General features: G+C 47.1%; 1 protein-coding gene across 5 annotated transcripts in view; it reads right to left on the bottom strand.

Annotated features, from left to right (window-relative positions):
* The window catches only part of ARNT2 (aryl hydrocarbon receptor nuclear translocator 2), a 199,714-nt gene that overhangs the window by 132,085 nt on the left and 41,325 nt on the right, over positions 1 to 26,304 (bottom strand). For 4 of the 5 annotated variants that reach the window (XM_050799957.1, XM_050799961.1, XM_050799959.1 and 1 more), the window contains exons 2-3: positions 19,218 to 19,332; positions 12,319 to 12,366 (exon numbers count right to left, since the gene is read on the bottom strand). In XM_050799957.1, coding sequence (XP_050655914.1) covers positions 12,319 to 12,366; positions 19,218 to 19,332 — 163 coding nt within the window. Of the gene's footprint in view, positions 1 to 12,318; positions 12,367 to 19,217; positions 19,333 to 21,397; positions 21,562 to 26,304 lie in introns of those variants that run through there. The other variant, XM_050799960.1, reaches the window with a different exon arrangement.

Below are 26,304 nucleotides of genomic sequence, written 5' to 3'. Positions count from 1 at the left end.
CATGAGAATTGCTTGAACCTGGGAGGTGGAGGTTGAAGTGAGCTGAGATCACACCACTGCACTCCAACGGGTGCATACATGAATCTGTACATGGATATACACACGTGCACACACACAAATGTGGTTACTGTCTGCTTCAATATGTGGTTTACATGTTGTATCTTTCATATTTATTACATATAAATATGTAATATATAAATATAAGTATGTAATAAACATATTATACATAATATTTACATATTATATCTTGCAGTAAGAAGTACTATATAGCCTTGCCATTCTTTGTGTCACTAAGCAGACCAATAATGCTATAAATTTACTTTAAAGTTGTGAATAAGCCTTTGTTCTATGCCCAACACATATTCTGCAGCATAGTAACAGAACAGGTACACCCCCTGGCTTATGAAACAATAAATAACCAATTTAAAATAAAAACACATTGCCAAGGAATTACTGAATGCAATCTCCGTGGTGTGTTACGATAAAAAACTAGCAGAAGGGAGGGTAGAATGTTTCCAACCCAGGCTTTTTACCTTTAGGCTTGAAGGAGTCACAGCCAACCCAGTTCAACGACTCTAAGACAAAGCTGTTACTTGGGATAAAATAATTATCTTAACATATATCCCACGTCTGCTGCAGGATTTAGGGTTTCACTGGTGTTCAAAGAATGAGAGTGACACTAAGGGCAAGAAAAAAACAACTCAGGCAGGGCTGCCTCCAAACACTGCATGTATTAATGAACTTAACAGCCCAGCCTCCCAGACTGGGGAACAGACATGCCAGTCGGCCCTGATGACACCAAGTAGCACGTGTTGAGGGCCTCTGAACACACAGACCAAGGGGAAGTGAGACTGCAGTAGAGGTCACTGCAGAGCGACCTGAGCCATCCACCGTGCACCTTCCAGACCCTATGAGCAGAGGAGTGGTAGAGAAAATAAGGAATGCCCAACTCTGTCCTCAAGCAGTGGGGGGTTAACTACGAAGATAAAACATACACCTTGCATAGTGGAAATGAAAGGCAGAGTATGATTAAATGCTTCAAAAGGCAGGTGGAAAGCAAAAGCCACAATAGAGAACAACAGCAAAGAGGAGATGGTGATCCTGGAGCTGAGGGTGCTGGAAGGGGTAGGGAGGAGGAACTGGGAGAGAGCTGGGCCTAACCTGTCAGCAAGTAGAGGAGGTCTACTTTGGGGAGGGGATCAGCAGGATCAAATAAAGGCCTGGAATTGGGAAGAAGCATTTGAGGGTGGTGAGGAGGCAGGCCTAGATGGAAGGGTAGAGACGGGCCCTGGAGGAGGAGATGGAGGCTGGTACCAATAGGGAAATTCCTGACGCCTGGTGCTCTCCTCCCAGCCACAAAGGATAACTCTGCAGCCAACCCACTGGAATGGTGGAAACACCAGTCCCAGCACAAATGCCCTTGGTCCACAGAGCACAGCCACTCTGATAGGGAGGGGCATATACTCTCCAGGAGAAATGGCTCCTGCGTAATCAAGCAGGGCTTGTTGACTGGGGGGTAGATAGAGGTAACCAGAGAAGAATGGGTTGGGGCGGGGCAATCATAAAGAAAGAAAGCAATGAAAAAGGGGGATTTGGTTACGGATTGTTGAGTTCTTTAGTGCATTCAGGAACCCTTCCCTGGAGGAGATACAGGAATTCTTTTCCTTCTCTCCAAAACTCTGAAGCAGGTAAATGAGTGGTGGCAGCCCACCCTGAACTGGGTCTTCACCAGCATCTCCTGCATTTGACTCCTTAGCCAGGAGCTTGTGACGAGACAACCAAGTGCAGCAAGAAAGGTCTGGAGGAGCTCTCAGAGGAGGGTGAGCCCCCCGCCTCGCCAGACTGCACTTCATCAAGGCCCGACGGGGTTGGTGGAACACAGAGACAGTTGGCTGGGGCTGCTGGCATTGGAAGATGCTGGGAAGCACCCTGGTTGCCGATGGTAGTACATGCATGAGTTAGGCCCCGGGCTGCACCCACTGCCCCGCACTCTCCCGCCAGACACCCTGGAGAACCGGCTTTCCTCCCATACACTCACACCACCTAGAGTCTGCATTCCAACTCTTCAGCCCGACTTCTGGGATCTCCCTCATCAGGCGCCACCCACAGCCCCGTCCTCTATTCCAACCACGTGTCAGCTGCTCCCTACCCCTCAATATCACCAGGCAATAGCCATTCCTACTTATCTTCCATTCAGCACACGGGGAATTGCTCCCTTCCCTCAAAACTCCATCAGTGTCAAAGCTCTTGCAGCTGTTTCCTGGTTCTCTCCCACCTTCTCCACTCCATGCTGACTGCTTGCTGTCACTACTTTTCTCCTTGTCAACAACCACCTTTTCCCAGCCTTTTTCTCCACCCTCACCCTCCAGTTTAGTCTTCATGTTGTGGCCAGACTGATGTTTCTCAAAATACAAACCAGAGCCCTCCCTTAAGCCCCTTCCACTGAGTCTCCAAATCCTTCAGCTGGTCACTGTGGCCACTGCTTCAATGCAGGGCTGACGCACACTTGCTTCTAATACTACTATCCAAAGAGCTTGTCCCATAGTGGCACAGACCATCTTGCTTTATAAATATTCTGCAGGCAAAAAAATATTCATGTGATTCTTAAACTGAGATCTAAAGCAATTTCACCACAGTGCTCTGTGAACCCAATCTGCGAGATAAGGTGTGTGAAGAAGATAGCCTTAGTGCAACGGCTTAAAAACTGATTGTATTCATTGCCTAGTCCAGAAAATGCTCCAAGCACTTTATATTTTATGAAATAATACTGAGTTACCAGCAGAATGTCAAAATGACTGACAGCTGCCAATTACTTAGCAACAAGATTTGATAAGTGACATACACATATATATGTACAGTTTCATTTTGTAGCCTTCATCAAGGCAGGCGGGATGATGCCATCTTGTGAATACAGAAGGACGTATCTCCAAGACCATGTTTGCTGGGGCAAGGCCATCTCCTCCCCAGAGTGAGGGGACAATTTGGGGTCTGCCTGGAGGAGCTGTAGGAGTGAGCCTGTGAACCTGGTATCTGTGACTTGCATGTGCCCCACATGCTTGCTTGGGACTGATAGCATCATTAAAGAAATTAACTCCTATGTACAGGGAAGCAGGACCAGGACTCCAGAGAATTAACAGCTGGGGACACAGGTAGAGCTGTCAGCTTCAAAGACACCTCTGCTGTGCTAAGAGGACCCAGAGCTTGGCTCTAGGAGCACAGCTATGGAAATCAAGGCACAGAAAGAAGAGGTTCAACTAACTGCACACTGACTTGTGTTTCTTTTCCAACTCTGCTCCTAATGGGGACCTCCTAAGTTTAATCTGAACAGTGAGGTACCCATCTTAATTAAAGTACACAAAAGGAGAATTTTACAAGATCTCAATGAAGAGCATCCTTTAACTGTTGAGTCTCCTGTCTCCTATGGGAAGGGAACCTTAGACCCAGAGCAAGCAGACTGAATGAGACAGCCCCATGCTGGGAACTCCCTGATCACTGCAGACGTGGTACACCTGGAGCATACTTCGAGTCTGGGAGTTACCGCGCTGGGTACTGGAGATGGGTGCAGGACAGGACAGAGAGCCCACAGACAAGCAGGGGCAACAGAGAGTGAGCAGGTACAGACACAATCCCTGTGTGGTTCCCTTGTACACTAAAAGGTCAGAAGAGGATGCTGAGAGTGTGTGATGGGGAGAGCTCCCTGTGAAAAAGTCCTAGGGAAATACTCAGGAACCCTAGGACCTGGTGAGAGGTGACAGCATGCTAGCAGCCCTCGCTCTTGGCGCCTCCTCGGCTTCGGCATAGTGGACATGGACGAGGGGGCAGCTTGTTTCTCATTGGACAGTCTTTTTTAAAGTGTCCTAGTAAACCACACTGATAACAAAGCCTACTGGGTGATTGGCCTGCTCCTTTTTCTGTCCTCTCTGAACCACCAAGGTTTGTTTGTCTGAGGGCCATGACTAAGGCTGCGGCCTTTCTCTGATCTCACTTTTCCTTTTGGGCCTGTTCCTCTTGGTCCCTATTATAGAAAACTAAGGTTGCCAGGTTTAATAATGCCTCCAAATTTTGCTCAGGGCCCAGGGCTTGCTTTTGGAGCTTTCTCAAGCGCCGCCAGAGTGGATGCCGAGGCCAAGGAGGCGCCGAGGGCAAGGGCTGTTAGCATGTTGTCACCTCTCAATGGGACACTGAAAGGCCCCGCACATGGCCTGGCTGAGAGAAGCCACAACGTAAACCTAAGTGCTTCTGCAGCCTTTCTTTGCTCATGTCAGGTTGATCAGGTGTGGGCACCTCAAGGCAGCAGGTGGGCCAATGCAAGATACTCTGAGAGATATGACCAACTCTAGCTCTAGCCAGGCCACCTACACTGCCATGGTCCAAATTTGAGAAGTGAGCACTTGAAATAATACGACTGATCACAACTCACTGCCAGCTTCAGAGCTACATGGGTCACATGTGGAAGGTCTGTAGAGCAGCCCTGCTACAGATGGCACCAGGACCACATTTCTCCACGATGCCTCGGCTTCCATTTCTACCTCCTGAGGTCCATACCCCTCTCCAGGCCACAGCGGTCCCAACCACAGACCTGCTAAGAATAAACATAAAGCTTCTCCCCAACCTGGAGAAGCATCACCAAGCAGCTGCCACTCTCAAAGCCACTGGGCTTGGAAACAGGCCTCACTCAGGGCGGAATTTGTGCTCATTTCCCCAGATTGCCCCAGAACTGGAAGACTGGTCACCAGGAGTTTTTCCTTTTCAGAATTCACCCGGCAAACAGTGATAACCTCTGCTCTTGGACAGTTCACCAAACTGTGCATGGCTCAAGTTACTGAACAAACAAGGCCTTCTGCCTGCAATTCCAGTAAATGGCTTCAGCACTTCTCAAGCAAAGGAAGCATCAATCCCCTTCTCCCCCTACTAGGGATTTCTCCGTGAGATTTGACCAGCCAGGGTGGAGTCAGAACTGTAGGAAGAGACCCTTTGCATAGGTCATACCACCTGGCCTTCAGAGATAGCCCAGGGGAGTCATCAGACCAAGAGTGGCTGCGTGGGGGTCTACACACGAGTCCTGTTCAACTGTCAGCAGCCTCTGGTGCAGTATTAGGCACAGGCTGGCTCTGCCCCACCTCGCTGACACTCGGGAAGGAAGGCTGTGTCTTTCCAGGAATATCCTTCATGGCCTGTCGCTCCTGGGCAGCGCTGCAGGGCATTGTAAGAGCCATGAAGGCCAGAGGAAAGCCACTTCAGGAAGCCCCGTGGAGGTTGGTCAGATACCTGCAGAGAGGGCCCGCTGAGGCATATTCAGTAGGGCAGTTTTCCCAGCTTCTGAGGCTGCTCCAGAAAGGGCAGAGGGTTGTTCTCTCCTTGAGAAGGAGGTAGGCATCCTGCTCCCCAGAAGCCATCCAAGGCCCAGGTTTCTGCAAGGCAACTACAAGATACCTGTATGGGTCCAGGCTGAATACAAGACTCACACAAAACACAGGGAGGAGTCTGAGAAGCCCAGATCCTCCCAAGCAGGGGCCCAGGCCCAGCACCTCTGACAATCCCTGTTCCCAGTGAGACACACATCTTACATGTTTCTATAGCAACTTATGGCTTCCCAAGCACTCTCTCAGCACTGACTGCAATCGATCCTTGCAACCCACCCCCCACCCGCCAATCAGGAAATACCTCCTTTACCTACAGAGGAGGAAGCTGAGGCTCCAAGGGTCAAACTGACTTACCAGGACTGGGACCAGGCCTGCCAGTCACCTGCTGCCTCTCTCTCACCACCTCTACCCAGCAGAGTACTAACTGGTCCTAGTTCAGAGCTAGAATGCCTGGAGAGACTGTGGAGCAAATATATTTAAAGCTTCATGGGAGAAGAATATGCCTAGCAGCTTCCAAACAGACACAGCTCAGGACTACTTAAGATCCCAGAATTGATTTCCTCCTCTCTCTCCAAAAACCTCTAGTGTTATTCAGGCACTATCATTTCAAATCAAGGTTAATCTCTCTAGCAGAAAAACTGAAGGGGGTAGCTTAGCTAAAAATGGTAAGAAACACATCAAGGTGCAGGTCCATCATATGAGAGCCAAACGTATTGTATGAAGAAATCACCCTGGCTGGGCACAGTGGCTCGCGCCTATAATCCCAGCACTTTGGGAGCCTGAGGCAGGCGAATCACCTGAGGTTGGCCAGCCTGGCCAACACGGTGAAACCCTGTCTCTACTAAAAATACAAAAAATTAGCTGGGCGTGGTAGTGCACAACTTTAATCCCAGCTACTCGGGAGTCTGAGGCAAGAGAATCGCTTGAACCCGGGAGGCAGAGATTTCAGTAAGTTGAGACCGCACCATTGCACTCCAGCTTGGGCAACAAGAGCAAAACTTCGTTTCAAAAAAAAAAAAAGAAAAAAAAAAAAAAAGGAACTCACCCATCCATATTAGCATGGTGTTAGAAAGCCACCCCCTCCTACAAAATCTTTCATTCCAGTGTGTGCTAACCCTAACCCTAACCTTAACCCTAACGCGAACCGTAACCCTAACCCACTGAAGCAACATGGACTTTAGTTGCTCATAGGCAACACTGTACCAGATTCTACTCAGCTTATCTGCAACTCTTGTCTGGTTCATACGAACTGAGACTGTAGAGGCAGGGAGGAGGCATGGGAAGTTTGGAAGGGCTCATCTTGGGATTTGCTCTGCAACATCTGAAAGGCTTGGCTGAATCTCTTCCTGCTTTACAAGGACCTCACATGCCCATCCAGTGTGTCCCACACATGGTGACTGATAAGATCAGGTCAGATGAAAAAAGGGGCACTCCTTGCTGCTGCCTGTTCACCCTCTCTGCCTTGGAAATACTTTAGGCATCTTCTCACTTGGAAACAGAGTAACCCACTCTCTAGGCTAAGATGCTCAGACTAAGAATTTTGGAAACCCACAGTTTTCTTTTCTTTCTGCCAGGAAAGATCTCTGCAGGACACGCCTACCTTGCATATTTTCCTTATCAACAGAGCTTTGGTCATGATACCTACTCACAAAGCAGGAATGATTAAAACTAAAACATCACCACAACCTGTAAAGCCAGCAGGGAAAGTGCCTACAAGCTTAAATACCACACAAAACCAAAAGGGATGTACCAAAAGGGGCGTGATGAGAAACAAAAGGTCAATTCTGCAGAAGCTTTTCTGGACGGGTATCTTTACTTTTAGAGGTTCACTGTCTAACTCTACAAAATATAAGGCATAAGTTTGTACTGGTGCAATCGAGTGCTACAATCTCACCAAAGAACAGCCAACGGGGTCACTTACAGCCATTTCTAAAAAGGTTAAAGAGAGGCCAGGAAGCCCATCGATAAGGGATTTTGAGTCCAAGCTCTTAGGAGGCTCCAAGCACTGGAGCTGAATCCTCAGTAACAGATATGAGAACTCCTTGGAAGGTCTTTAGGGTCTTTTGAGAAAGGGTGCAGAATGAGTCTGAAGGGAGCAAAAATACACAGATAATACACAGTGACAAGAACTAAAGTTTGAGGAGTGCATACTTGTTTGTCCCCAAGTTGTAAATGTAACATAAAAAGACAGTTAGGACTGTTTCTTCTCTTTGTTTTAATGAAACATTATGCATACATTCACACACGTAAGGCACTTGATGAGCGGGTGTATAATTTTGACCCTACAGATGGCAGCTCTGGGATGTGACAGTGCCCCTTGTGAAACAATATTTAAGATGCCTCCACGTACTGGTGGCAGCTGACCCCAGCTGCAGGTACGAGAAGGTATCCTGGGACTCCCTAGAAAATGTTCATCTAAGGGCCCGTTAAAGTAGGAAGATGCCCCTGAACCACTCAGACTGATGAAAAGGCTTTTGGCCTCTGCTTGAGTGTAAAGTTGCAGGACATGCTGGGCGGGACTGGTGTCTGCCTCCCAGGCACACCAAGACCATCCACACAGGCACAGGAACCAGGAGGGACTGGTGCTGACCTCACTATAGGAGGGTGCGGCACCACTACCAGCTGCCCAGGAGGATCATCTTTGGAGAAACACTTTCTGGAGTGTAATCAGCATTTTTCCAAAGACACAGGGTTTATCACTACCTGCTGTTAGGATCAGTGACTTGATAACTAGAATTCCAAGAGTGAGGTCAAGCCAAGTGCTCCCAGCGGAGGCTGCTTTCTCAGCTGAGCCCAGGAAGAAAGGCTGGCTCTGCGACTTCACTCCTTTTCACCTCCTTGGCAGAAAGGCCTTCTCTGAAACTTGTGCCATCCATCTCTGCCACCTTCTAGGCTCTTCATCATCATCACCACTGCCCACCCACACAGTCAGCCCCTGCCCCTAGACCACCCCCAACGACAGCCTCTGCAGGGGGTGATGCACACCTACCCATCTGTCTCCCCACGCCTCTGCCCCCAGGACTGACCTCCGCCTCCTCTACCAGACCTCAGCCAGCCTCTCCCATGGTGGTGGCTTCTCACTATTTGACCACAACTTCCTACTTTTCCAGCCCTCTCAAACTCCCACAAAATTAGAACTATTCTTGGACTGCATTGCTACTTCCCGTCCCTGGCATCCTTCATTCTCTTCTCACTCTTCCGGACTCCCAGCTGCCCTTCACTCCCTCTGCCATTGGACCCACAGCTTGGCCTCTTCAACCACCCTCTCATCGATACCTTAACCACCTCGACTCCTGTCCTTCCATGGCACCTGCCCTAATTCTCAACCCTGAGTCTGAGAAAAGCCCGCATCGCCTGTATCCACTCCGCTGGGTATCGCTGGAGGGAAACTGCACTTATACACAATGACGCCACCTCACATTGGTGGTACACAATCTCAAATGGGGTCTAAAGTTTTTACATCTCTGTCTTCGGTTAGCCTCCTTCCTGTGAATTCAACCCAGGGCCACCCCAAACTTCGCTCTGCCACACAATAGCAAGCCTCTTCCCACCTGTGGCACACAGCTCCATTTCCTACCTAATCAAGACAACGGAAGCCACGAGAATTAACACCTCCACTTCTGATACACCCACAGCCTCGCACTTGGCCTCACCCGCAGCTCCTTCCTTCTGCCTTGGAGCATGAGTACTCCCTTCTGTGGGCTTGGGTCTCTCTCCTCATCCTCTGAACTCATCTCTCCCCAGCCTCACTCCTGAGCCTTCCAAATCTCTGGCTATCCCATTCTTTCCCCTCCTCACATGGATGCACTCACTGTCTTCCCATCCTTACAAAGTACCCCTCCCGGAACTCCTTCCTTTTTGATCTACATCCAAACTGCTCAAAGAGTTGTTCTCACATATCTTCATGTCTTCATCTTCCAATCAGTCCTCAGCCCACTGTAGTCTGGCTTCTGTCCCCCAGGTCCCCGTGACCTTATGTGGGGGAAGGAAACTTCGAATGTAGGCAGAGCCACGTTCTGCATATCACAGCTCCCAGAACGGCATGAATCCCACGTGTGAGAAAGAGCTGAGGCCTTGGGATGTGGTGAAGCGGACCTGAGACCATTTCTGGCACTGGCAGGCGGGATCCTGGAATGCATGTGCACGTATGGGCGTACGCATGTGCGTGCTTGTGTGTGTGTGCACCTGAGGTCACACAGCAGTGGCAACTTCACATCTACTACTTTGTTGCATCTAAGGCCTGCTGTGACGCGCCTGGCTATGCTAAAGTAGGAACCACACCAAATTCCTGTAACTGCGCTCCTTTGTGACTGTGACCATACTTCCCAAATTAAAAACTGAGACATGAGGTCTCATGATAGGCAGGACTTTTAAACTTGGAAGCCCCCTTGCGAAAAGCTGGAAAAGCTGATTGCACACATACATCAAGAGACAGAAACCATGGCACAGCACCCTGTCTAGATTCTGAGTCAGCAAACTACGGTGGGCACTGGCTCACAAGGCAGCCTCTATCTCTTCCAGGGCCTCACATGAAGGGGCTTCTGTTGCGTGATTGTAAGAAGAGAAAAAGTCAACAGGAGAGGCACTGGGGTGTTCCATGCCAATTGGAAGCAGATTCTCCACTCCTCCCCTGGACAGCAGCCACAGTCACAGCAAAGTGGAGGGATGAGGGTGGACTCAGTCATCTCTCCTAGTGCTGAGCAGCTCAGATGCATCCACGAGCCCATTCACTGAGGGCCCAGCAGCTAAGCCTATGTGACATAATAAAGTGGCCTCTGGGGTCTTACAAACTCATTCCTATTAGTAACAGCACATGCTGGAAACACATCCTATCTTCCTTATTTTTCACAGGGGAAGCGATATGGTTCATAGATGCCTGGGTTTGAACCTTGACTGTATAAAAACGAACTCACAGACAGGCTCACGAGATTGTTACCCAGAGTGTAGAGTTTCTGTTTCTTACTGATTTGGCCTAATACAAGAGCTTTTTGTACTCCTGCACTATTATTTCATCACGGACACTGATCTTTTCAATGTCAAACAAATGTCACTCCTCATCTCTCTTCCTCTTTATGTTTTGAGGCCCCAGGAATCATCATTTCCTGAGGTTAGCATGCTATGGAATGTTATCTCAAGGGGAATTTTGACATGGAGGAATCAAAGTCATTGTTTCCTCATAGAGGGAGGCTGTGTACAATGAGAGCAAACTGGGGCAGGGAAGTATGTGCCCTTCTTTCCATTTCAGCAAGAAAGCACACCCTGCTATTAAAATGTATCCCAAGAAATGGGTGGATGTCCAAGCTGCCATTCTGTCTGCACCACGGGAAAACATCGTATGCTTTTGTTATTGAAACTCATGTCCTGTTTTGATTAGAAACTCCAAGGTCATTAGTGACCAAAATGTTCTCCAACTCCTCTCTACTGTTTCAAGCAAAGCAGAAGCTGAAAGATGGAAGGAAAAGATTTTGGGGAGGAAAGTGTATGGCATGATGAGAGTTTACTATGGACTTGGAGACTCTGGGAATCTGTGGGAAGTAATGAGATGCATGTCCCTCTTGAACGGGTGGAAAAGTGTGCTGAACTCACAATCGCAATGCAGTTTGTAAAAGGAATCATCCCCAAAAACGGCCACCATGAGGGGAGAAAACTAGGGCAACTCAGGGGGCCCAGGACTCAATACGCACGTGGTTCCTCCAAAACAACTGAGGCCATCAGCCCAAACTACGGACCATGGACACAGCAGAAAAGTAACCATCACCCATGGCAAGTTTTCAAGTCCATCAATGACCAAGAATTAGGAAGGCTTGGAGGCTTGGCTAGTGGGGAGGAATGTCAAGGCAGGCCCATCCTTAGGCAAGTGGATACAGATGTGAATTTTGCTAAGAATGATGGAATGATTTGTGCCCTCCTGTCAACATTGCCAAACTTCCTACCATATCTTAAACAAGATGGGAAAAAAAAAAAAAGAGTCATGGGATTGGGCCTGCCTTATCCTTCATGTATGTAATGTATATAACCCCATGGACATTCGTGATCCAGCAAACTCTCCATGAGGTGGTCTGCACTCAGGATGGCCCCGCAGAGCCCAGATAAAGATGCTGTCACATGGCCAGAGGGCAACACAGTTCTTAAGAACTAAAAACCCAGTTTTCTATCCTGCATCCAGAATACAGCTGCCCTGGTTTCTCATATCTCTTCTTATTTTCCATGGTAGCAATAGAAGACTTATCTTGAAAGTTTTTTCTAAACTTGAACTCTAGGGCTATTCAGCAAGAATGAATTCCTCTGTTTGCTTTATAAGCAATGAAAATAATTTTAATAGATTCCTTTTTTTAAAATAGGACTTTTTTTTTTTTTGAGATGGAGTCTCGCTCTGTTGCCCAGGCTGGAGTGCAGTGGCGCAATCTTGGCTCACTGCAAGCTCCGCCTCCTGGGTTCAAGCCATTCTCCTGCCTCAGCCTCCCGAGTAGCTGGGACTACAGGGGCCCGCCACCTCGCCCGGCTAATTTTTTGTATTTTTAGTAGAGACGGGGTCTCACCATGTTAGCCAGGATGGTCTCCATCTCCTGACCGTGTGATCCACCTGCCTCAGCCTCCCAAAGTGCTGGGATTACAGGTGTGAGCCACCACGCCTGGTCTAAAAGTCATAGGACTTTTTAAAAGGCTTTTAAAAATACTTTTTAAAAAGCCTTATTGTCTTTTAAAAGGAATCCTTAAAATTGACATTCATTGCTTATAAAGCAAACAGAGTTAATAACTGGTTACTTACCTTTTGATCATCTATAGCTAGCTGCCACTGGGCCAAATACTGCCACAGAGTGAGGGACTAGGAAGATGGTCAAACTATAGGCAATGGCTTTTTCAGTGACAAAAGACGTTACATTCTTGTATCTTTCACTAAGGCGATTGCTGGCTATTGGCTTCTTTAAGTCTAAGGAAAATAAAATAAACTTACCTTGAAAATTTACTGGGGCCTTCACCATCTTCATCATCGAAGTCCATTCTGAAAAGTCAAGATCACAAGTGAGCACTGATTATCAGAGAACATTTTAACTGGTAACAGGAGCTGCTGGAACAAAAGGAGCTTTATTCACTAGGACTGCTATCCATTGGTCCCAACCTTTGGCAGTGCTACAAGCAATATCTCTACACAGTCATCAAATATGTTCAAGACAAGAGGAGGCAAAATGAAAGGCCTTCAGTCTAAGCAACATTAATTCTATGGCTGGGAATATTCAAGTATCAACTTGTCCCTCCAGAACTCTATATGCCATTCCCTTCTTAGAACTCTTAGCAGCCAATGGATTGCTCTGGCTATGATGAAAAGGTGTATCTTCCTTGTCTCTCACCATCTTTGGGAATACCTGCTCCACTCTGCATCATCTATTCCACATTAAGACTGTTTTCTTACTTTGTCTTATGGTATACTAACAGCCTGAAAAGGCTCATGGGATTTTGAAAACAGAAGTTGTCAGGATGAAGGGATCACAAGTGAAAGAGAACATACTACTAGTTGTACTGCTTAAAAATGTGGCTGGTCTTGATGAGTCCAAGTGAAAAGGACATTTAAGACCTTGCCCTATTAAATTCAGGACCAAAAACATGGCTGTTGAGGGGAAAATGCCTGTTTGGGGCCCAAGCTATTCAAATAGGCTGTGCCTATGGAAACTCACCAAGTAATCATTCAGACTCACCTTTTACTGGGCCTCTCAGTGTAAATATAAGACAAAAAGACTCGATAAATATTTGTTGAACTAATATCTTAAACTCTTCTCAAAAAATCATGTCTCCCTAACGGTAATTCACATGATTCTTGAATATGTTAGGGCAGAGGGGGTACTTAATTGGTGTCAAGTGTACCCAGAGTCCTTGGGGAAACAAAATGAAAAATGATACAGATGTCTGAGCTCTCCTGGACATCCAGGGTTAGTGCAGCTCCTTGAAGAGAAAGTCTCAGAGCCACTGCATTCCCCATCTTGTTCTTTGTAGCCCTGGTGGACTGGATGAGGCATAGTTCCCATGGAATTCAAGCAGAAGGAAGGCCAGTCTGCCTGGCAGCCTGGATTGGGATATTCTTTGCCTAAACAGTTCAGTATCAGAATGAACTGTGTATTTAATGACCACTGCTACAGATTCTAGAGCTGCTGGCCTCCCAGTAAGGGTGACCCATACCCTCAGGCTCTAAGGGCAGGGCTTCAGTGGCTAATGAGTGACTTGGAGAAGGCACAGGACACCCAGGTTACCAGGAAATGGCCAGATTACACAGGGCAAGCCATCCTTGCACGGGCACATCCAAGAAGCTCCCAGCAAGACAAATCCTCGTCTCTAGGGGATTTGGGGCAACTTGAGGGACTTAGGGACTGGAATTAGGTAAGGCAGATAAGTATTTTCTTCTTAAAATCAGTATCTTTTGTTTTTGTTTTGTTTTATATACAGCATAGCCCAAGTCCTAATCTTGGCCTTATTTTGTTTGGAATGACTGATAGGATCCCCTGCTAATTTGGAATCTCTGGTTCTCGGACATAAGGGTTATACTAACAGTACAAGAACAAAAGGAGTTACATGATTGGAAAAGATGACAGTAATGATAAAAGAAATACCTATGCACAAAAAGAACAGGAGATGGGGTAGAAAAGTGATAAGAAAAAAACAAGTACAGTTAAAGGGCCTTACAGACACCACTAAGAGAGACAAACACACAATTCTGCAAGGTAGTTTGGGAAACCAGGCACCAGGCAGCAGCTGTAGAGTTGCCGATGTTGTGGACAAGTGGGAGCTGAATGCAAGACTTTCTAAATGGATCAAAGCTATCAATATTCTGCATAATTACTTAGCCATCACCCCACCTTTCCCGGAAAATTACATCGGGTAGGTAACCACCAAAAATGCTGTAATCAAATTCACCCGGTGTTCTGCAGAGTCGCAGAACTACGCTGCCACCTAGTGTTCACTGTGGGGAAGAGCGATTTTGCCGTCCACATGAAGGTTATTTAACACCACCCCATGCGTGCTGTCAAAAACATTTCAGCGTTAAGAAAAAGAAATAGCAGTTTCAACATTCCAAAGAACTCATGCAAGCATTTAATGAAACCACAGGTGGGTATGAGACATACAGTTATCTTTAAAATTCCTTTTAGCTCGAGTTGGTATGAGTATGATTGTCAGTACTCCTGCAAAATGCAATTTATAAGCCAGCCCTCTGTCCTCAGCCTGCATGATCTTTGGGGTGTTTAGGGTGACCAACCATCCTGACTTTCTCGGTATAGGAATGAAGATACCTGGGATCTAGGACTTCAATGCTAAAACTGGAAAAGTCCTGGACACAGCACAATGGTTGGTCACCTTGGTTTTCGCAAAGAGTTCTGTTCTTTACCCAGCCCTTTGTGGGACCAGACAGGTAAGGAAGTGAGCCCCGTGGTAAACAATCCCATGTTGGCCAGGTCAGCGGTGGCTCAATCAAGCAGAGGGTATGAGAAACAGATGGCCCTTGCTCCAAACCCAGAGTCTTCTGAAGTCCTCTGGGAACTTGGGAACCAGCATTTGTCTGGGAAAATTAGGGGCCAAGATCCTGTGCCTGCCACCCGTGCACGCGTACAGCCATCGGCTCTAGGAATTCAGGGGCGAACCAGGAGATGAATCAGGACACAAATGTTTAAATACTCAGGATGACTCAATCCACCCAAAAACAATCTCACTGGCTCATCAGCAACATGGAAAACAAGGCAACCCTGGAGGACACAAAGGATCTTTTAGAGCCACACCTGCCAAGATGCTGTTGCTTTGGACCCCCTATCACTATCTCAGATTCCCTACTTTACAGAGGACTACCATAAGCTATGCCTAGTTCTTTGCTATAAGTCTAAGTAAATCTTGTTTTATATCTTTTATGTGTCTCTATTATACAGCAGCATCTGGATAATAAAGGAGAGAAATCAAAATATGACTTTTAAGTCCTATTGTACTCACCTTAATTCAGCACAGTGAATGGATGATAGAAGAGTCTTCAAAAAGGGGGCTGAAAATGCATTTTACTGTACTTTTCTGTCAATGAGCCTGAATGCCTGCCTCGATGAAAAGCCATGATAGGCATTTCCAAACTTGCAATTAGTTAGGAATGAGTGATGTGAAGCTGCCTAACAGTTACTGTAATCATAATAATGCTTCATCAAATATGAGCCACTAAACAGAAGTCACTTATGCTCTAGTGAGATAAAAGGGTTGGTCCCACAGTGACAGTAAAGGAGTGATCCCGGGCCAACCCAAAGCTTCTGCAAGAAGTGAAGTGTCAAGGGCTGCTGGAAAATGCTCCTCCTTTGGAGCCTGGACTGGCCAGCCCAGACTGCAGCAATGCTAGCACATAAAAGCTCACCAAGAGAAACAGCTGCTTACAGAAATATACCTATAATTTGACCACATTCCAGCAGCTCCCAGGGTTACCTTAGAAGGAGATGCTCGTCTCTTGGCTATAAGTAACTTGAAAATAGTTTTTCCTCAATGATGCTATTTTAGAAGCCCAGGATCGGACTCCAAGTGGAAAGGGACTGACACATCCCTGCCCTCAGCCTCCACCCTCCATCCCCATCAAAGGCTAGCTTTGGGATGGTCACAAACCCTAACTGGTCACCTCTGCTTCCCCCTAACTGAATTTGTCCCCAAGGAAGCCCCCCACCCCTCACCACACTGTCACTGAGATCAAGGAGGTTACTACAAACATGCATTCCAGGTGACTTGCTTCAGCTCATTTCTCCCACGCACGTGGAATCACTTTTGAAAGAATCTGGGACTTCAGAGCCTTCACCTTGAGTCTCAACTGCTAGGAGGGCAGGCAGCTTGCTAAGACGCTTACTGATGAAGGCTGTCAGGGAAGTGGGAAGGAAGTTAAACCATGAAGATCCACAGTGCTGGGCCAGGCGAGAGGCCTGGAGGATCTCAACTGCGAGATGTTGGTTTTACTTGGCTTTGAAACACTAGGATGGGAAGCGGGGTTATCCTGAAAATTTGGGATACTTCCCTCCACCAGAATAATCAGGTCAGAGTGGGAAGACCTAGGCAAGGAATGGGGGTGTGGGAAGGTCCTTGCCAATGCCACTGCCCCCTTCCACCACCCCCATTCCCCTTCTCTCTTCTTTCCCCTCTCTCTCTGAGTCTCTCCACCATGTCCCACATTCTCAGAAGGAAGGAGGTGGAAGCACACCATGCCATCAGTAGGGAGGGCAGTGGGAAATGCGTGCCGTGGCACAGGAGCAGGGGCCTGCCATGGGGTTACCTGCATTTCAGTGAGAGTGAGTGACTTCCATCAGGGTCTCCTTTGTACTTAGCTAAGTGTTTAGGCTGTGGTCGAAGGAGCTATTATCATGAGCTTCTAGAACAGCGGCGACCTCAATCACAGAATTTCAGCAAAACATGTAAAAACGTCAGATGCAAGAATTACTATGGAAACAGCCCTGTAAAAACGGAGGTTTCTTTGCTTAGACACAGGATACATCCCTAAGCCACTGAGGCTTGGCAAGTGGAATCATAGTTTGTTTGCCCCCCTCCCTCCGTCAGGGAAAAGGAAGTAGGGGTGAGGATGGTGGAGGACAAGTACCCTAGAGAGGTCAAGCTGGTTGCTTTGCCTTCCACAGGTCATGCCCTCGCCCCTGGGTGATTTGTCAGCAATTGCTGCTCATCCTCCTTCCTCTCTCATTGCTTTTCTTGATGTTTCACTCCCTAGGCTTTAAGTGGAATGCTAGGTTCTGCGTCCACCTGCTCAGGATCCACATCTGCCTCCAGTGCCACGCTATGTGTGTTACCCGAGAAGGAAAGCACAGTGGGGCAGGACTTCTTCAGAAACGGGACTGAAGCTAGATGCAGTGGCTCATGCCTGTCACCCCAACGCTTTGGGAGGCCAAGGTGTGAGGACTGCTTGAGGCCAGGAGTTCAAGACTACCCTGGGCAACAGAGCGAGACCCTGTCTCTAAAAATAAAATAAAAAGAAATGGGACTGTGTCCCCAGTCACATCAGCAGCTCAAGGAGCAACCACAAATCAGAGTGTGGACACCAGGCTGGGGCCAGAAACATGGAGACCAAGGAGGGAAGTAGCCTCGGCTCACCGCAGCCCAGGCCCTGCGGGAGGGGAAGAGGAAACTCCTGGCAGAGGCTCAGAGGTGACTTCCCAGCACAGAGACAGTCCCTGGTCCTGTAAGTACTAGTCTGGGCCTGAGCATCTCTGCCTGGACTTGGTCCTGACTCAGCCCACCTGCCTCATCACAGACTCCTGTGCTGGCCTCTTCTGGAAAAGGACTTGGGCAAGCAATGGGGCTCTGTCCTCAGGGAATGCGAGTTAGCGTGCACATAGACATTTAAAATAATTTTAAAAGGCCTGGAATTGTAAAAAATCAATTAAGTTGATATGGTGACACCTCGTCTTCTTTTAGCAACTGCTGAGCTTAGCACCTAGTTAGCAAGAATGGCTGGGTGAAAACGGATGGCTGGGTTTGCAGGAAGCCCCAGAGGTGAGCCACATCATTTATTACAGAGTTGATCTGCAGAGCTTTGCCCCAGGCCCCAACACTGCTCATCATAGCTCTGCTGGTCTCGCTGTAAAGATGGTGGCAGCTGCAGATAGAGAACTGGCTGCATCAGCACCCAGTGAGTGCAGTGAGCGTGCTGAATACAGGGAAAGCTGGCATCACCACTGAGCTCAGTTGCTGGGCTTTTTAACCCCCTCCCTCATCATAAAAACCTCAGGCCCTCCTTTAGAGACTACACAACACACGTAACAGTCTTTTTTCCAACCTAAAATTACAAGGCTGAATATGCTTTTGCATTCTAGCCACACTCCATCTCAGATCCTGGTATTTCCTATTGCCTCCACCTTTGTTCCCTTTAAGAATCATATTGGACCACCTAAAAACGGGCCTACCCTATCGGCATTGGGCTGTGAGAAGTGGGTTCTGCTGTAACCGGACAGTTGCATTACCAAGGAGCCGTGTGTTATCAGAAATTGCTTTAAAAGTACAAACTGATTCAACTTCATGAGAAACCTTGTTTATCAAATAGTGCATTGAAAATAAAATGGATTCAACAGGAGAAAGGGACTAGGTGATATATTGAGTCTGAAAATGTCCGTCATGTTTTTCCTGCAGGATTTTGGTTGGTTGGATGGTTGGTGGGTAGTTGGTTGGTTGATTGGTTGGTTGGTTGGTTGGTTGGTTGATTGGTTGGTTGGTTGGTTGGCTGGTTTTTTAGGTCTATGTACAGCCACAAACAGTATGGATCATTAATAGGTGCAATTTTGGTTCCATCTGCTCAAGAGTGATGATATTTCTGGCCCTATCAGAACAAGTACACTTAGAACAATAGTACTTAGTATTATTACCACCTTCACTAGCAGAGCAGCAGACAATGCCAACGGTCTGGTCTTCAGGCACTGAGATTTAGCCAATTCTTTTGAAAGGAATTCCTGCATACCATCTATGAAGGAGGAAAGAATGGACAGCACCAGGGTGGAACCTTTGCAGCCCACAGGGGCTGGAGCTCGGTGCAGCAGTGCTGCCAAATCTGGCTTGGAGGCTCAGGCAGGATAACAGGCAAGCCCTCTCCCTTCAGATGGCCTGAGCCAGGCCCAGCAGGATCACAAAGCACATTCTCACCACAAGGACAAGCAAACAGAAGTCCCCAGCTGGGTGCCGAGGCCCAAAACACTTAGAAGCAAATCATGTGCATATTTAGGAATCTTGCAAAAGCTAAACAGGATGCAAACTGCTGAGCTTCTATTCTACAGGACGGGGAGAAACAATATTTTCCTAACAGGTCAAGAGCATTGCTCAACATTTATTAAGCCAATTCCTGGAAACGCTGAGGTCACTTACCCGGAACGCCGCTTTCCTCCACGGGCAGGCATGGCCCCCGCCATCCTCACCTGTCCGGTAGCCGCCATGGGGGCAACGGGCAATGTCACAGATCCAGGTATGTCTGAAGCCATTTCTGGAATTCAGCAAAGACAAGAGGTTTTGTCAATGCCAGAAAAGCCCAGTAACAGGCAAGAAAAGTTGTCATGCGGTACCAGAAGCACCACCTGCGTGGAGAGCCCAGGGACCTGCATCCAGCAGGCCACTCTGCCATCATCAGCTATGCAACTAGAACAAGTCTTTCCTCTTTCTCTGGAAAAGAGTATCTCTGGCAGTACTCTCATATTTACTGATCGGAACTGTGGTTAAACAGAATTAAAACAGCTTCGCAGCTTTCATAAGGGACTCCTGTCTCCTGACCACCTGGAGGCAGGTAAGATGCACAGGAATCTTTTGAAAGGAATTCCTGCACACCATCTATGAAGGAGGAAAGAATGGACAGCACCAGGGTAGAACCTTTGCAGCCCACAGGGGCTGGAGCTCGGTGCAGCAGTGCTGCCAAATCTGGCTTGGAGGCTCAGGCAGGATAACAGGCGAGCCCTCTCCCTTCAGATGGCCTGAGCCAGGCCCAGCAGGATCACACTGACACTAAGTTCTAAGCAGCACATAGCCAAAGCCTGAGGGAAAGAACCAACTCCTGGTAACCCAGATGGGGCACACTCCCAAGAGGCAACACCCTGCTGCAGTGCCCGCCGCTGCCCGCTCTGTTGCCCTGGGTTCGTGTTCAAGCAGAAAGGCTGGTTGCCATGCCTACTCTGGACTCAGAAGCCCTGAGTATCTGAGCCCTGCTTGGCCCCTGTGTTCTTGATGAGGACGGTGAGCTCCAGGGTGTTAAAAGCATCACTTCAGGCTACAGCAGGCCAGGCTGACGCTTCCTGTATCTCCAGAGCTGGACCTTTCCAGGAATAAATATTAATTTAAAGAATAAGAAGGTCTGGCACTAAATGAGAGTACCTTTCCTGCACATTGTGGCCAAGACATTATTTCCTATAAGCCAGATACTTTCGGAAGCTCATTAAGGTCATGTCAAGCATCCCTGATTTCAAAGAAACCACACTAAGAAGTCTCTCTTTCCTACCTAATGGAGAGCTCCTGAGCTCAGGCACCCTTTCTCAGACCATTCCATGGCTCGACAAATATTTCAAATGGCCTCTGTGATTCTGTTTACTGTGGTTGGGAAGGACTTCCACAGTGTTAGCTTTTCTTAGCTCAACTTTTACCCAGGGGAAGAAGGGAAGCAGCAATGTACAAAAATGTATTTAAAAAAAGATGGGTCAGGATACATAAGGAATCTGAGCCCTTCTTAGTGGAGAGAGATGCCTAGTGATGTTGACAGTACACGGCTGGTGTAGGTTTCTGCTCTGCTTCCTTTCAGCAGAACTCAGGGAGTCCTGTGACAGTTGACCCACAGTTATGCCCCAAAACACTGTATGTTTAATAAACACATTTGAAGCTCAACTTGAACTATCCCACTCAAAACTCTTGAAGAAGAATTTTACAATACACAATACAATTTCACAATAAACAAAATCTTAATTTAGTCACTCTGCTGTGTCCATAAAACTCTGGGAATGACCACACTTTTGTTTGTTTTTTAAACCAAGGTACACATCGAAAAGTCCTCAAGGGAAAAAAATCCTCCTCTTAAAGTAATTCTCTCCCCTTTAGATAACTGAGTTTGTGACAGCTAGACAGTATTAAAAGCAATAAACCAACAACCTTATCATCTGCCTGCTTTGATAAAATATTTATATTTTTCTGAAATGGAGGCTAAAACACATTGAGTCCATTATGTCCCCAAATTGAAGGGCAGAATCACTGTTAGAACAAAGACAGATGACAATGAAAGTCACTACTTTTTAAAATAAGTTCCACAGAACAGCAGCCCCTTAAGATTCTCCAAGAAACAGAGTTCTGTGGTCAAATAAGTTAAGAAAAAAGCTGTGCACTTACCCCCTTTCTTGGAGATTCCAAACTCCACTAAAAACATATTGAGAAGTCCTACCTATATAAAGAAGTTTGCTTAGCTTTGGTTATCCCAGTATATCATAAATACCTCTAATTGTGGAAACTTTAAAAACGTATCACCTGCTCAGCTAATGTTCTAAGCAGCACAAGTTTTGGTATTTTAAAGCCATTACCTTGTTCCTGCCTTCCAGTTGAAATTTCAGGCTGGAGGAGATCTTAGCCATTGTTGGTAATCCTAGAAAGGTTGTCATCCCTTCTCTGTTCCAATCACCTGAATTTAATTTGGGTAAAACAAAAATGCCAATAGTTCTGGTAATATAAGTTGAAAAAAGTAAAGCTCCCCAAAACCTTGGCTGGTGGGGTAAAGGATAAGGAATACTGAAAACCTAGTCACTTCTTTCCTCCAACAGATGAAGGGAGCAAGGCAAAGAGAAATTAGATGACCTGCGTGGGTGCCCACAAGTGACCTTTCTTTTTCTTGTCTTATTTCATGTGTAGTTTCTTTTATTCATGTCCTATTTCATTGGCCAGAACTTTCAGAGCAATATTGAGTAAAAATGACCTATCGTGAGGTAAAAGAAAGTCACTACTTTGCAGTCAAATATATCTGGATTCAAATCACTACTCAGACACTTCCTAGCTATGAGTGACGGGGCTACTCTAGGTCAAAGTGTCAGCTGTGAAATGTTCATAATATGGACCTTGAAGGGGCATTTTAATAATTAAGGACAAGGTATGTGATGAGCCTAACGTAGTGATTGGGAAAACAAAACACTCAAGCAACAATAGTTAAAATGATCATGATTATGCTGATGGTAAGCAATCTTGCTTGAGCCTTGCATTTAGCCGGAATGAGCTGCTGGTTTAAGACAGACATTCTTTCTGTTGTCAAGGAATCTGCTCCTATGCCTACTTTAAAAAGTTTATTTAAGGAATGGATGCCTCATTTTATCAAATGCTATTTTTGGTAACTAAGTGTTCTGGATACGAAATAAGCCAAACAGAAAATGCAATCGATGAGACTAAAATTGACTTTAAAGATAAAATATTTTCTCTAATGTTGATTTTTAGGAGCCACCCTTAATAAATTCAAACAAAAGTGAGAAAACAAGTCTCTCTCCTCTGCAATCTATGTCCATATCTATAATGTGTCAGCTGTCAGCCTTCCCTGGAAAGGTAACTACCCACTTCCTAAATCTGGCATCTTTTCTCTGTGACTCAAGTTCAAGCAAGCAAAGCTGTTGGAATGTCCACCCAAAGAAGGTGGCTTAGGAAGGTCCCTGACCAGGTGGGAGGTGACAGTCCGAAAGATAAGGCCTGGTATCAATAGATCAAAGAAAGCTAAACCTTCAGATGAAGAGCAGCCCTGTAAGTCAGTTGTTGATTTGCTCCAGGGTTTCTGAATTTCACTCACAGAGAACTGACCACTGCACTGTATAGGGAGGAAATCACACTTCGGATACCTCCAGGGTGACTGCAGCCACCGCCATACCCTGCAGCTGTGGGTGTATATGAGTAGAGCCTTTCCAGAGGAGAGCTCAGCAGTCTGTGTCAACAGACATTAGAATATCCACGCACATGTACACCCCTGACACACAGCAAACACACTCCCCGCTGTCCTGGACCTAACACAAACATAGCTTCTCCCTCACTGTGATGGGAGATGAGAGGGAGGGTGTGTGTGTGTGTGTGTGCGCGTGCATGTGTTCTATGCACAGAAAAAGGACTACAAGGCAGATAGAAATACACTAATATGTAAAACTTGGCTATTTGTGTTGTGAGAATTACAGGTGGGTTTTATTTTCTCCTAAAAGCTCTTCTTGTTTTTTGGAATATTCTAGTTTTTTTTCCCAAAGCATGTGTTAATTAAATGATATGTCAATTGAGTGACACAAATAGAATAATACTTTTTAAAGGGTTTCATGTGGAAGACAGGAGAAAGTATACATAACTGGTGAGAACTAGAAGCAATGAATGAATGAGACAGAGACAGAGGAAGGGGAAGCCCTTTTTAAATAGTAAGTGTCCAATAATGGGACGGATTGGCTTAAAGAACGATGATAAAATTTTACCTAAACTAAGATTTATGTTGGGCACCAATTGTGTTCCTGGCACTCTGCCATCTTCTTTGTACAAGTTTTACATCCACCCTATGAGGTAAATGGAAATTCATCCCATTTTACAGATTAGGAAACTCGGCAGGGACTGGTCAGCCTTGATCCCTGTAACACGGCTAGTGAAGGGCAGAGCAGGCTCTTATGTGTTTGGCCACCCACTGTGGGGTCCCCGTCCCTTGTGGTGCCCAGGCAGAGGCACCTTCCCTGGGGCAGCAAGAGACGTGCTAAGGCCACTATTCTTCCCTGGGGCAGCAAGAGACGTGCTAAGGCCACTATTCTTCCCTGGGGCAGCAAGAGACATGCTAAGGCCACGATTCTCCATCACAGGCGCAGATGAAAGTTGTATGGCATGTAGGACATGTTCATGCTTTGGGGCACTCCATCTAGCCATGGGGTCTGTGGGCAAGCTATTGAACCTCACTAAGCTTCAGACTCCTCCTCTGTAAGTTCAGGAAAATACTTACATCACATGGTTATTGTGAGTATTAAGGAAAGCCAATTATTTATGATGTCTAGCAGAAGAAATGTTCCTTCTCCTCTGTTACTTTCCCCTAGAAGAGAATGTCTTTCCAAGCAGACATTATAAGTGTATGTATGTGTGATTTTTATATAACCCTTGAGCATATTACTTAGCCTCTCTGTGCCTTGGTTTTCTATCTGCAAAATGGGCAGAGCAACGCACCTCCTGGAGTTATGAGGATTAAAGAAGCTAGTAGTTGTAAAGCACTTAGAATGATGCCTGGCACAGCGTAAGCACGTGTAAGTGTTCAATAAAAATACACACAGATGCTAACACCACTTAGAATCATTTCGCTATGGTAAGGACTTGAGTCACTTCTATAATGTTGCTTTTCTGGTCTAATTCACAGGATTGCAAGAGAGGTCAGACGGGCAGCGGGGGCAAGAAGGCCCTCTGAACACCTCAGCACTCCACTCATAACACATTCCCGCGTGAAGCTGTGGCCAGAGACAGAAGGAGGAGCTACAAAACCCCGGCAGCCTGAGATGAGGTGCTCCACCTGTGCCGACCTCCAGCGGTCCGTCTACCCAGAGTGGTGTCTGTACACCAGCTGGCAGGCCCACCCGGATCTCAGGAGGGAGTGCAGACCCCGCTCTGCCCTCCCTATGCGGAGCTGAGTCCTGAGCTGGAGCCTGCACCCAGTCCATGCTGCACCGGCCTCCTCCATCCTGTCTCCCACCCACACACGTCACACACCACTCACACACACATCACATCAACACACATGCATACTGCTCACACACACCACACACCCCCATACACATCACTCACATCAACACACATATACAACACACACACCACACACACCCCCACCACTCTCAACACATATACACACCTGCACACACCACACACACTCCACACACACCACTCACATCAACACACATACACAACACACACACCACACACACCCCCACCACTCTCAACACATATACACACCTGCACACACCACACACACCCCACACACACCACTCACATCAACACACATACACACCTGCACACAACCCACACACATATACAACACTCACACACACCACACACATCACTCACATTAACACACATACACAACACTCCAACCCCCACACCTGACACACACCACTCACATCCACACATACACACCTGCACACACCACACACACTCCACACACACCACTCACATCAACACACATACACAACACACACCCGACACATACCACTCACATCAACACACATACACACCTGCACACACCCCACACACACCACTATCAACACACATACACAACACCTGCACACACCACACACACATCACTCACATCACACATACACAGCACTCATACAACCCACACACCCCACACACATCACTCACACCAACACACATACACACCTGCACACACCACACACACTCCCACACACCACTCACATCAACACACATACACAACACACACACCCCCACCACTCTCAACACACATACACAACACACACACCCCACACACACCCCCACTACTCTCAACACACACACACAATACCTGCACACACCCCATATCAACACACATACACAACACACACACACCACACACACCCCCACCACTCTCAACACACATACATAATACCTGCACACACCCCATATCAACACACACACACCACACACACCCCCACCACTCTCAACACACATACACAATACCTGCACACACCCCATATCAACACACACATCACACACACCCCCACCACTCTCAACACACATACACAATACCTGCACACACCCCATATCAACACACATACACAACACACACACACCACACACACCCCCACCACTCTCAACACATATACACACCTGCACACACCCCATATCAACACACACACACACCACACACACCCCCACCACTCTCAACACACATACACAACACACACACAACACACACACCCCCACCACTCTCAACACACATACACAACACACACACAACACACACACACCCCCCACCACTCTCAACAACACACATACACAACACACACACAACACACACATACCCCCACCACTCTCAACACACATACACACCTGCACACACCCCACACACCCCACACACCACTCACATCAACACACATACACACCACACACACCCCCACCACTCTCAACACACATACACAACACACACACAACACACACACCCCCACCACTCTCAACACACATACACAATACCTGCACACACCCCATATCAACACACACACACCACACACACCCCCACCACTCTCAACACACATACACACCTGCACACACCCCATATCAACACACACATCACACACACCCCCACCACTCTCAACACACATACACACCTGCACACACCCCACACACTCCACACACACCACTCACATCAACACACATACACAACACTCACACACACCACACACCCCCACACCACTCTCAACACATATACACAATACCTACACACACCCCATATCAACACACACATCAC

The sequence above is a fragment of the Macaca thibetana genome, chromosome 7, assembly GCF_024542745.1.
Source record: "Macaca thibetana thibetana isolate TM-01 chromosome 7, ASM2454274v1, whole genome shotgun sequence".
Lineage (NCBI taxonomy): Eukaryota > Metazoa > Chordata > Mammalia > Primates > Cercopithecidae > Macaca > Macaca thibetana.
This window is presented reverse-complemented; position numbering and strand designations above follow the sequence as displayed.